The following is a 13,869-nucleotide window of genomic DNA, read 5'->3' on the forward strand; positions in this document are numbered from 1 at the left end:
TCGAATTACGAAAGGATGAGAGAGAGAATCAGCCGTGCCCTTCTTTAAAGGAACCATCCCGGGATATACCTTGAACGATTTAGGGAAGGCCAGACGAAGATAGCTAGATACGGATTTGAACCGTTTCACTTCTAACTGCGTCACCTTGTTTGAAACGTGTCCCTAAACGTGATATATATAGAAAGACAGACTTTAAATACCTTGTAAGTTTAATTCTAGCCCTAGAATTAAAGCTACATTTATTTGAAGATAAATGCACTAACTATTTCAAGTTAAATGAACAGAATTATGTTAATAATTTGTCCCTTCCGGACTGACGACCGAATCTGAAGGCAGAATTATTTATTTTCAGAAGGAAAATACTCACGGTGAACTGTACTGGTTCCAGGCCCGGTCCTAAATACTGGCACTGTGTTTTAATGGGAAAATCTGATTATCAAACCTATAATTATAATTTTATCAATAATCAAAAGGTTCACACGCGGCTGACATTAATAACAGAATTCAGTTTATGTATAAACAGTTCTCGACGTGTAAACTTTATTAATTTTTGCGAGTTCGTAGTTAGACGGTGCGACAGCCACTCAAGGTTGTAGCAAGGTCACGCAGTTTAGCAAGCATTCCCAGCTACTCGTAGTGAAACGATCAAAGTACATGACATTTAAGTAAAGAATAGAGTTATAGGTTCGTTACAACTGGTGCCCATGTTCAGGTACCGAGGCACATAAAATACTTAAAACACTATTACGAAAACTCTTAACTTGGTTATGCCTAGTTTGTTGTCTAGTTGCAATGTTTTAAATTAGTTAAACATCATATGCCTGTCTAGAAAGAGATTTTCACTCTGCAGCGGAGTATGCGCTGATATGAAACTTCCTGGCAGACTAAAACTGTATTTCGGACCGAGACTCAAACTCTGAACCTTTGCCTTTCGCGGGCACGTGCTCTACCACTGAGCTACCCAAGCACGACATAGGCTCCCTCTTAACAACTTTACTTCCGCCAGTACCTCGTCTCCTACTTTCCAAACTTCACAGAAGCTCTCCGCAGGATCCTTTCTTCCACGAGTGCTAGTTCTGCAAGGTTCACAAGAGAGCTTCTGTGAAATTTGGAAAGTGGGAGACGAGGTACCGGTGGAAGTAAAGTTGTGAGGAAGGGGCGTGAGCCATGCTTGGGTAGCTCCGCGAAAGGCAAAGGGCCCGAGTTCGAGTCTCGGTTTGGCACATAGTTTTAATTTGCCAGGAAGTTTCATATGCCTGTCTACATAGAAACGGGAAATAAGTATACATATACCATATTTCTTGCCAAAACGACGTGCTGGTTCGTAATTAGGCGCCGAGTACTTTGTATCACTTGATGTGCGAAGATGTGCACAGTATCTCGGAATGTGTCGAAAATACGGTAAAGTTGTAAAATTACTATACACAAATATTGTTACTGGTTGTTACCCTACGATGACTGGTTGTTGGATATGCTGCAGTACTTGTTACAGAAACTTGCAGAAATGCTTCAACTGTACGGTACAGCCTGATTGTGATGCCTAGAAAGCCGGACGAACCCTGAACATTTTCGCAACAGGCGTCATCACAACTAGATGAAAGTTATTACGGTGAACAAAAACGTATAGAAACGAGGACGATGAATCCACAGGGCGCTGGTCAACGTTGTCGACAGCGAATTGTTCGCACAGTACAATTTGACGAGACGTTGTTGGATCATGAAGGAGAAGACTCATCAGAGAATGCAGTGTGGAGAGTAAATGCTGACTCAGGCTCTCTGAGCACTATAGGACTTAACAGCTGAGGTCATCAGTCACCTAGAACTTAGAACTACTTAAACCTAACTAACCTAAGGACATCACACACGTCCATGCCCGATGCAGGATTCGAACCTGCGACCGTAGCGGTCGCGCAGCTCCAGGCTGTAGCGCCTAGAGCCGCTCGGCCACTCCGGCCGGCGGAGTGTAATGGTGGAGCGACAATTACACAATATACAAACAAAATGTGCATGCAATGGAACCAATCGATTTGGAACCAACAGTTCAGTCCTATCAGTGAGTTACCCTTTGCAGATCTACAGTGACAATTTTTTTTTTTTTTTTCAGTTTCTACTGTTCGCGGATGTTCAAACGTGATGTTTTCATCTGCTACAAAACTGTGTTTGAAGTGAGGAAAATATCTTCGCCACGCTTCTGTCGGACTACCAGTGACGGATCTGTAACAAATTGTGGACTGGATTTGCGCAAAATCAACTAAAGGAACTTTGCCTGGTGCGACCTCGTCTGAAAGAACTGGCTGTCCTTTCTAGATGCGCTACCACAGAAACTGGCTGTTTACAGTCCGCGACAGGATGTAGCAACACGGCAGTGCACCGTCCAGTTTTGATATCAGCCTTCCTGAGCGCCTGGGCAGTAGACGACCTCACCACTCTAATGCATACGTAGACAACGACGGCCCTCACAGCTGCTGTGAGCGACTATAGTTTTGTTCATATAACGCGTGAGTTGTTCACATTCATAAATAAATGAAAAATACTAAGAATTCATTTCCGGTCACCTCGATAGCTGAGTGGTCAGCGCGGCGGTCTGTCACGTCAAGGGGCCCGGTTTCGGTTCCGGGGTGGATCGGAGATTATCTCCGCTCAGGGATTGTGTGTTGTGTTGTCCTCATTATCATTTCATCATCATCACTGGAAGGCAACGGGAAACCACCACTGGAATCACTTTCCTAGACGCTCATGCGGTGAACCTCTCTGACGAGGCTTCCCCCATGACAAGATCTGCCGTAAGGCAGAACACAAAGTAATTAGTATTTTCTAAACTCGAAGTATTCAGTTTGTAATGCTCTACAGTCGGCATAATTTTTACCATAAAGGTTTGGGGGCATCATACAACATATCTATTCTATGGACTATGACGTCCTTGTACTGCCTTAGTTACCATCAGTGCTTCCACTGGGCCAACATTATACGTTTCAGTACACTGGACTCTGGAAGTCGATCAATACATCCTGACATCCGTATCAAGTGCTTACTTAGTTGTCACTTCTATGGAGATGCCGTTGGCTGCTTTTAACAATGTGTAATTCACCAGACGTCCCGCGTAGCACAAGATCGTAGAGATACAACTGCTTTCATCACTCCATGTATATAACGAAATAATAAGCAACCAGTTGCATAAAAGAAATTTAATTTCATCTGAAAAACGTACTACTTCATTATATGCAACTACGGTTGCTGAGGATGCATAAAATGCATCCTTGTTAAAATATGAGTCGCAGAGAACCATAAACACCTATGGTACATCATCGTCGATTGTGACTGTAACATTTATTCATGCTTCTGACATCTGTTAATCTTATGGTGAATCAGGTTTATCTGTACTCTAGGACCACATTGTAGATATGAACATTTTCGAAAAGCTACCTCATCAGTTTCTCTGATATTCTCTTAAATATGTGCTCGAGAACTATGTGGATTATGTCCTTATGCCTCAGTGTCTTTTGAAAGTGGTACAGCTTTCGAAATTGTTAGTAAGTGTGTAAAATTATTCTGTTATGGTGCACATGTCGCTGTATTTGGCAACCGACATAATGATTTTTTTTGCTTAATATTTTGCCTAAGGATTATGAAGACATTCCGGTGGTTTGAAATTGTTGCCGTATTCGAGCATACTCCGACTGGGTTGCTAACCGTAGAAGGACTAACATCACAGATAAATACTTTTCCTGGTAGCTGAAGTGACTATTGGCGAGATCCCAGAGGTACCTACTGGGAGATCTCACGGTTGGAAAGTCGTTACACAGTAAATACGAGTCACGCAAGTGTCAATTTTACCTTAAATCTTTTTGCTGATCAATCAGAGCTTTGAAAACAATTTCACGAATGAACTGAATACTTCGATCTTTTATTTATCGAGGTAGAGAATCCTCTTGGTCGGGTATAATATAGTATATGGCCTGTGCAAATAGATCTTATTCGATTTTTCGTAGAACGATATAATTCTGCAGGGAAAGACCGGGTCTCCAACCCTCTTCCAATTCAAATATTTCACTATTTCACCGCCATGCTAAACTGTTTAGTGAAAGAAGTCAAACGAGGAAAAAGATTCTATTAACTTATCGTAGTTACGATAACTCAAAAAGAGGAACTATACAGAACAGTTGCAAATCTGTAGCACAGAACTGTACGTGGAATTAGCTGATTAGCTAAGTGGCGGAAGTTCCGCAAGGAAACTCAGTACATTGGCATTAATTTCAGAGAACACCAAGTCATGCACGTAGTTGCGAGACTGAGTGATCAGGAACTCAAAGAATCTGCCTCATCTGTAAAGCTGTTTCAATGAAACTATGCCGGATAAGGCTTTTATGAATGCGGCAAAAGTGCGCTTCTGTATCTTTGGCAAAAGTCGCAGATTATGTGACATGACGTGAGTATAATTAATTATTAACAAGCACGCAGTTTAACACTCCCTAGACTAAACGTAATGGAGAAAGCGAGTATTGAAGCCATGTAAATGGGCATTATAAATTGAGTCATTAGAATAATTTCCAGTAACCAATAAACTTATTCGATCATATGTGGAAAACTGCTATATTTGTCTATATTTCAGTACTGCCAACTGTATTCAGCTTTGCATCTGTGAATAACTCTTTTCTCCACTTGTTCCACAGTGTATTTAGCGAAGCATGACACTCAGCTGTTTGTGGTTTCAGTTTTTGAAATACGGAGCATAAACTCAATCCGACCTATGATATTGCAAACAAATACTATTATGAACGTGGATTACAGCTAGTTTCGAAAAATATTTTGTATCTCAGGTATCAGTTACGAACGTAGTTTTTCAAGCGATGTTCCGAGTAAACCGCCCATTTCCCAGTCGAGCCTTTCGTGGTTGAAAGTTGTATCCAGTGCTGCACCCAAAATACGGTACTGCCTATGGATGTATGTGAAGATAGGAAACGGTCGCCGAAACAAGTTTTAAACCCAATGTTATTAACTTTGTGGACGGCATGCTCCGTGTATAAGTGCCCTGAAATAGACAAAGCCAGACAGTCCCTGTTTATACAACATGTAAAGTAAGGTGATATTTTACTGACGTACGTGTAATGTGAAAAGTAACAGTAATTTTCTTGGCAAAAGGTCACACTTTCACATACTTCCCGTGTCCTTAGGAGAAACAGTAGCATCAACTGGTGATGACACTGCGACAGTGATATATGTTTATGCTAGAATAAGCGAACCATCTGTCCTTATACGAAGCCAGTCGTTTTGTATTCAGCAATATTATAAAAATAACTCCAAAATATTTGCTTCCTCTTCTGTACAGACATTACGTAAAAGGTTTATGAAATTACAAATATTTGTCAGTCATATTGATAATGTTAGCAAAGACTCTTCCTTATTTGCTGCTTCAGTCAATTTATCGAGTTTTGTGAATAAATATTATTCGTCGTTAGCAACTAAATGTATATTTCATTTTCAACCAGACTTGTTTCACTTGTTTGTATTTTATTTATTTATTTACTTAACCTGATTAGATTAGGGCCATCAGGCCCTCTCTTACATCGGACCATTGTTTCACACATGCAGCATTTCACACATCAGAGTTACATCATGACAATAGTTTAAATAAGAAAATTAGATTACTTTAGTGACAATATGATTAAAGAGCAATGACTAAGACCTAATAAAGTAAGTGCTGGCAGTATTTTTACAACAGGTGCGATACATACAAATTATGATAAAAGCAATAAAAGTAAAAAAAAAAGATCAAATAATAATGATAAACATGAGAAAAATTCGCAATAGTAATGAAGATTTGTGCAGATGTACATTAATATGTTGGTGTGTAAAGTAGATGTTTACTACTATAGCGAGTTTTGGGGAAGGGAGATTTAAGGAGGGGGAAGAGGGAAGTAATGAGGTGAAGTGCATTCATGTACTGAGGAAGGCATTACTGTTGCTTAAGTAGATACGTCATTAACTGTTTTTTGAAGCCGGACATGTTTTTAAGTTCTCTAACATAACGAAGGAGGTTATTCCAGAGTCGGGTTCCTACTACTGTAAAGGACTTGGAGAAGGTGACTGAGCGATGCAGTGGAACAGAGAGGATTTTATTATGAAGGGAACGTGAGTCTGTCATGTTGTTCCGACATAAGCATTAAGGACGAAGAGAGATATGAGGACAGTGTACACTTTTAAGGCAGTAGATGAGACAGAGCGTATGGAAATCTCTGCGTTTGTCTGCTCGCAGCCAGGACAATTTTGCATATGCTGGTGAAATGTGATCAGAAAGTCGAACGTCACAGATATATCGGACGCAGGAATTCATGACCAGGTCCAGACGTCGCGAGTTTTCCTGAGAGAGGCCTTGTAGGATAATATTGCTGTAGTCAATGATTGTATTAGTATTGCAAGCGAGATCACGTCCAGCGAAATCCCTAACTGTGACTCACAGTTAACTGGAAACATACATCGGGTTCAGCGAGTGCCTACGTAAGAGACAACGGCCAGGGTACACCAAAATAAGGGACACACAAAAGTAAGTGTTGTGGATATTCACAATGCCTGTTATAAAACAACTGTTCTTAATGGCCAAAAATATTTCAGCACCTCGTGACATCATTGCTGGGTATTTTATTAATTTCTGTAAAATGTTCGGTTAGTGAGATGAAAAACAACTTTATTCATAAACTTAATTTTTTTGCACGAAAATCTTTTGCGACTACATTTTGTGAATTCTTTCTGCAGGAGAGACGCTCAGTAGCTCGGTACGGGCTTTTGTTGAAGTTTCGAGAACATACCTTCACCGAGGAGTCAAGCAGTATATTGGTCCCTCCTACGTATATCTCGCGAAGAGACCATGAGGATAAAATCAGAGAGATTAGAGCCCACACACAGGCATACCGACAGTTCTTTCCGCGAAAAATACGAGACTGGAATAGAAGGGAGAACCGATAGAGGTATTCAAGGTACCCTCCACCACACACTGTCAGGTAGCTTGCGGAGTATGGATGTAGATGTAATATCTGCTCTCGTCTCTGTGTTTATCTGTTGTGGAAATATACATCTGCTACACATAAAGCGACTTGTTTGCCAATCAAACTCGCACTGCCATCATTTCGTTGTAGATGGAAAGCTACATAATACCGTAAAGAAGTCCCTGCAAAACCCAAATTTGTGGTAAACAAGGTGATAACCACAATACATAATATTTATTTAGACCAAATTCCTTAACAATAATTATTACTTAAAACATGTTTGCATTTCACAGATCTAATTAAAAGTACCCCATGATAATAGCGCAAAGGAGCTGAAACATGTCTAGGCGTCTAGGCATGAAGAAGAATGGTTGTTTTGTATAAAGGGCGCACCTGAATTTCGATAATCCCTTACTTTTATGTTTCCTATTTTCTCCGTGTGCCCATTGGCCTCTTCAGCGGTTGCGGAAATGACTGTACTGAATAAACTATTAAATACCGCCATCAGTCACTAACATTTTTTGTTTTATTACCCTACTCTTAGCATTTCAGGCCCTGTGGCCTCATTTTCAGATGTGTCTATATAGCTACGTTAGTTTTCTTCTTGAGGTAGATGCTGCTTCAGAATAGTGCCCTCTTGATAGGTTGAGCAGAATATATCTGGATATTATCTATAAACAAACATTTGCGACAGGAGCGAACACATGGCTCTGAGCACTATGACTGTAGCGCCTAGAACTTCTCAGCCACCCCGGCTGGCGCGAACAGATGTGTAGTGGTACACGGTTATCGGTGTTAAACAAAAACATGATTCCTACGAATGATCTATTCATATTATTCGGAACGCATTATTCTGAAGCATCATATCGCTCCAGAGCAAGAAAACTAAAGTACCTACCTAGATACACCTGTAGATGTGCTCACAGGGTATAAAAAAGCGAATATCCGTAATGGAAGGTGCTGTTTAATATACTTTCAGAGAACACAATATAGGTTTCCGATTGGTCTTATGTCACAATTTTGGAATTTTTTTGGAAATCTGTGATAAGTTCCTATGGGACTAAACTGCTGAGGTCGTCGGTCCCTAGGCTTACACACTACTTAGTCTAACTTAAACTTATGGTAAGAACAACACACACATCCATGCCCGAGGGGACTCTTGCTTCTGACGGGGGAAGCTGTGACAAGGCGCCCTAGGTCTAGGGCTTCCCCGCCCGGCATGTCACAATTAGGCATTTCATTGGACATAGCCTTGCCTGCTGGTCTATCATGAAGAAACCCAAATAAACATTCAGTTGCAAACGATGGATAATATTTGTTCTTATTTACACGTTGATCGTAATTGAAGAAGAACTTAGGAAGAACTGCTGCAAATGCTGGCAATAAGACAAACATTTGCGGTTTCATAAAGCTGGAAGTTATCTTTCTAATAGTATCTGTATTCATAAAAGGAGACACTGTTTGCTTGTTCTACCACAAAGATGTTTCATTATAGTCGTGTCATCATCAGCTGACGTTTATTTACTTCTTCTAAAGGTACGGGAAGTACGCCGCGCACGTCTAACGTGGCGACATGAAATTTACCACTACTCTCTTTACATTACACTTTCATCTGCTGAAAATACATTCTTACCTGCATGATAAATACAATCTGTCAGTCAGATATCAATCACCATTTTCAACATAACACCTATGGAAAAATCCCTGTCACATATAGGTGTCTTGTCAGTTGGGTAATGTGGTGTACCAATTGTCCAAATGTGGGCTTTGTTTAATTTAAAAATGCAACATAAACAAGCAGCATATATGCATTGTCAAATATACACGGTGCTCGGAAATTCCTATTACAAACTTATAGAACTTGTAGAGGGGAGTGAGTACATAATATTTTGGGCAGGAACACATTTCCGAAAACGCACCATTTCCTTTCTTGTACAGTTTCAATTCAGATATTTAACCCATTCACTTCTGCTCGAGGAATTGAATTAGGCGTGAACCAGGCCAGTTGTTGGATAATAATTCGAAAGGAAACATAGCGATACATTCACTTATCACTTAAGCACATCCGTTTATATTAACGCTTAAACATTACGTGTTCACATTAATAAAAAAAAAAAACAACCCAGCGTAGTGTACGTACAGAACCTAACGTTTAAGTGTTAATACAAACAAGTGTGGTCAAGTGATAAAAGAACGTTTCGTAATGTTTCCTTTTGAATAGTTACTTAATAATTGTACTACCTCTCCTCTAACACAATTTTTCAAGCAGGAGTGGATGAGTTAAACATCTAAATTGAAACTGCCGAGAACGGGAACGGTACGTTTCAGGACATGGGTTCTTGTTGAAAATATTATTTACTTACTGTCCTGTACAAGTCCTAGAAGTTTGTAATGGGAAATTCCGAACACCTTGTATTAATACTCCATTTACGTATCATAGTATAACGTTCGCAATTACTGTTAGCATTTAAAACTCTCACAGAGCTCTGATAAATAAGGAAGTCAACTATCGTTTACCTACCAAAAATTATAGCATCTTGTTATGCTTGCTTATTGTTGACTGTGCCTAGTGGCATGAAACTTTTAAGATCTTGATAATACCATCATGTCTTCCAGAACATCTTGATGTTTTAAAGTAAGTAAAATATTTGGACAACTGGTGCATCGTAATCTCCGAACTGATGTAGTGACATCATTATAATTGGGTCGATATTTGCAGGATGGAGTAGTTGTACACGGATTATATGCAAATGTATGAGATACCGACTAATGCAGTCAAACAGAGTCGCATTTGATGTCAGTAGTACAGCATATAACAAAACATCAAGGATTCAGATGGTAGAGGGTGGAACTTGGCATAAAGGCAGTCGGCTCTGTGTAATGTTAGTGTATGCTTACGCATGTTTAATGAAGGGTAGGAAAGAGACTATTAATGGCAATGCGTGTTATATACATATGCCACGACTGTGACACGCCACGCGGGAAACAGTTATCGTGTGATGAAAACGCAAAACTCAGCTCGTGCAAGGCAATGGGGGGCACTCTGATCGTGAAATTGCCAAGAAGTTGAACCGTTCCAGTACTGTCATCGATAATTTCGTTAGATTGGGAGGCCGATATGGACAGAACGGAAAATACGGGCAAAGTAGTAAATTATCTTAGACATCTAAACGGTTACTTTTGCGGAAAGCAAGGAGGACAAACCGTTGTTCTTCTCAACTTGCTGTTGATTTACTGCCAGAAAGGGTACAACAAATTTTGTTAAATTACAAACATCTTGCATTCAGCTAACGACTGCAGCAAAGTGCTGTAGCACCCAAACATAATAGGCTAGGGCGGAGTTTGCTGAAAAATACTTGTCATGGACTTCAGAATGGGATGAAGTGATCTTCATTTATGAGAATAAGTTTAATTTAGATGCACCGGGTGCGTTTCAGTATTACTGGCAGGATCTGACTATCAGGCAAGAATGGGCAGACATTTTGGTGGTGGAAGTGTTAGCATTTCGGCAGCCTCCTGCGCTAAAGGTAGATCACGCATTCCTTGGCTGAACACTAGAATGCTAGCGACAGTACTGATCAGAACGTATGACTTACTAGGGGACTTAAGTGTAATGTTTCAACAAGATGATGCATCTGTTCATGTTTCTGCTGCAACAAAAAAGTGGTTTGAAGGTAAAGATAACGATGTCTTGCCCTGGCCGGCACGTATCCCGGATATGAACGCCACGGAAAAACTTTGGGGGAATACTGGCAAGGCGTGATCATCGCAATGAAAGGAAATTTGAGGTCGTATGTGAGCTGAAAAGAGCGATGTGTGACGGGTGGGGTACAAATTTACTGCAAGAAATAGAAGCCCTAACAATATCAGTGCCGAAGAGAATTTGAGATTTTTTATTTATTTATTTTTTTATTCACACGTCAAGTTCCGTAGGACCAAATTGAGGAGCAAATGTCCAAGATCATGAAACGTGTCAGTACATGAAATTACAACACAAAAGTAATAACAGATAAAAATAACTGTTCATGAACCTGAAAAAGTCAGTCCATAAGTTTAACTAAACACTGTCAGAATACAATAAGAATCAGGTTAAACTTTCAAGGAACCCCTCGACAGAATAGAAGGAGTGACCCATGGGGAAACTCTTCAGTTTCGATTTGAAAGCGCGTGGATTACTGCTAAGATTTTTGAATTCGAGTGGCAGCTTATTGAAAATGGATGCAGCAGTATACTACACACCTTTTTGCACTAGATTTAAGGATGTCCGATCCAAATAGGGTTTGATTTCTGCCGAGTATTGACGGAGTGAAAGCTGCTTATTCTTGGAAATAAGCTAATATTGGTAACAAGAAACGACAATGAGGGATATACATATTGAAAGGCCAATGTCAAAATACCCAGACTCGTGAACAGAGGTCGACAAGAGGTTCGTGAACTCACGCCACTTATTGCCCGAACCTCCCGTTTCTGAGCCAAAAATATCCTTGTAGTATGGGAAGAGTTACCCGAAAATATAATAGCATACGACATAAGCGAATGAAAATAAGCAAAGTAGACTAATTTTGGTGTTGGAATATCACTCATTTCTGATACCGTTCGAATAATAAAAATGGCAGTATTAAGTCTTCGAACAAGGTCCTGAACGTGGGCTTACCACGACAGCTTACTAGCCATCTTAACACCTAGAAATTTGGACTGTTCAGTTTCACTAATCATATGCCCGTCCTGTGAAATTAAAAGGTCAGTTTTGTTGAATTGTGTGTTAGAAACTGTAAAAACTGTGTCTTACTGTATTTAACATTAGTTTATTTTCTTCAAGCCATGAACTGAGGTCATCTACTGCACTATTTGAAACCTAGCCAATGTTGCACGCAACGTCCTTTACTACCAAGCTAGTGTCATCAGCAAACAAACATATTTTAGAGCTACCTGTAATACTAAAGGGCATATCATTTATATAAATAAGGAACAGGAGTGGCCCCAACTCTGACCCCTGGGGCACCCCAAACTTGACAGGACCCCACTCAGATCCACATCAAAGGCGTTATCAACCTTGTGAATAATGACCTTTTGCTGCCTGTTGCTAAAGTAAGAGGTGAACCAATTGTGTGTTAATTAATTGTGACATAACTAGGAATGACAGAGGTTGGACAAAATACTAACAGAACTGTAATACAACAGGGCACTGAGTGCCTTTATACCAATTTCCATACAAGGTGGCGCAAGGAAAACCAGCCCCGACTACTAGACTGCTCATTGTTGCCAGTCAATTGTCATCTATTATTTCAATGCTGTCGCTTGCGTTGGCTCATTTGTTATTGTTTTTGTATCTAATTATTACATGTTCATCTTTTTGTTGTTGTATCAGCTCGTGTGTAGTTGGAGAGCGGTCTGTACTCGGGCCCGGTTTTTCGTGTACCACCTGTACTATGGCTTGGCGACAGACGACATTGGTGCCTTGATTATGACAGTTTTATTATAATATCTGAAGACACAGGTAGGACTGCACAGGGTCCCGCAGTTAAGACGTGAACAGGTGAGCTGCAATCATAAGGCGCCGCGCGGCAGAGGTGAGAGTGTTGGCGGGACTCACCGGCGGGGTCCTGGAGCGCGTGCGCCGTAGCGCCGGCAGCGGCCAGTATCGCCGCCAGGAGGAGCAGCAGCAGCAGCGGCGGCCGGACCGCGCCGGTGGCGTGCGAAGCGCGTGCCTGCCGCATCGCGACTGAGCCCACTCCGGCGGCGGGCCGCGCCAGCTCGGCCCGACACTCCGCCGGCTAGGCGGCGCCTGCGCACCGCGCCGCGCCGCCGGCGGGCGTCCCCGTCCCCGTCCCGAGGATGCACTCTCAATGCCACTCCGTGGAGGGAGTCCCTCACCACGTGACTGGCTCGAGGATTCCTCGGTAGGTAGGACACAGAATGCTGCGAGGGCTCTACGGACAGGCAGGCCCGATAGGTCACGAAACGGAAACCACGGTGAACATCAAAATGTTCCATTTGCAGTAGTTCGCTACATATTCCGGCTACTTCTCTATATACATACATAAAAAAAGGGTTGCATCACCTCGGTTCCACTAACAAACATTCACTCTGAATGTGTATATTATACAGGGTGAAAAGTATTTAAACCGACAAACTCTGGGAGGTTGTAGGGGACATCAATACAAATATTTTTCCCTAATGTCATTTTTTCCTTGAGCATTATCTAAATCGGTGGAGGCCATATCACACTCGTCAGTTGTCAGAGGCCGTATTACGATATTTTGTTAGAGTGCGTATTACGCTCTTCAGTTGTAGGCAACTGCTGTCCACCAGTGTAGTAGTGCATTGTCTATGTTTACTAACGGAGCGATACACCCGGAGTGAGTACACTGATATGGTTGGTGGGTACTACGTAGCGCACCACAACGGACGAGCTGCACAGCGGATGTATCAACAACAATATCCTAATCGCCGTATCCCGCATCATACGACCTTTGCTGCTGTGTACCAACGTCTGCGTGAGACGGGGTCATTTAGCAGATTACCAGGACAGGGACGCCGTCGCACTGTAAGAACGCTGCAATTTGAGGAAGTTGTCTTGCAGCATGTGGAGCGGAATGCTGCAATCAGTGCAATTCTTCGTTAATGTGTGGGTCGGTGTTGTTGGGGACTGTTTAATTGGGCCGTATCTGCTACCTAGGACATTAAATGGCAGGCACTATTACAATTTTCTCGCCAGAGCATTGCCAAAATTGTTGGAAGACGTCCCGCTCCCTACAAGACAGCGCATTTGGTTCCAACATGACAGGACGCCGGCACATTTCGGTCGTCGTGTGTGTCGATTCCTGGACCGACGGTTCCCAGAAACGTGGATTGGCAGAGGTGGTCCTGCACCATGGCCTTCTCGATC

At 41.6% G+C, this 13,869-nt stretch overlaps 1 protein-coding gene across 1 annotated transcript in view; it reads right to left on the reverse strand.

The window, feature by feature from the left end:
* LOC126268115 (uncharacterized) overlaps nucleotides 1-12,826 on the reverse strand; it is an 846,423-nt gene extending 833,597 nt beyond the window's left edge. The window contains exon 1 of the mRNA XM_049973639.1: nucleotides 12,574-12,826. Within this exon, the coding sequence (XP_049829596.1) occupies nucleotides 12,574-12,697 (124 nt within the window). The 5' untranslated portion in view covers nucleotides 12,698-12,826. The remainder of the gene's footprint in view (nucleotides 1-12,573) is intronic.
* Between the last annotated feature and the right edge of the window lie 1,043 nt (nucleotides 12,827-13,869).

This window comes from Schistocerca gregaria, chromosome 4 (genome assembly GCF_023897955.1).
Source record: "Schistocerca gregaria isolate iqSchGreg1 chromosome 4, iqSchGreg1.2, whole genome shotgun sequence".
Classification (NCBI taxonomy): Eukaryota; Metazoa; Arthropoda; class Insecta; order Orthoptera; family Acrididae; genus Schistocerca; species Schistocerca gregaria.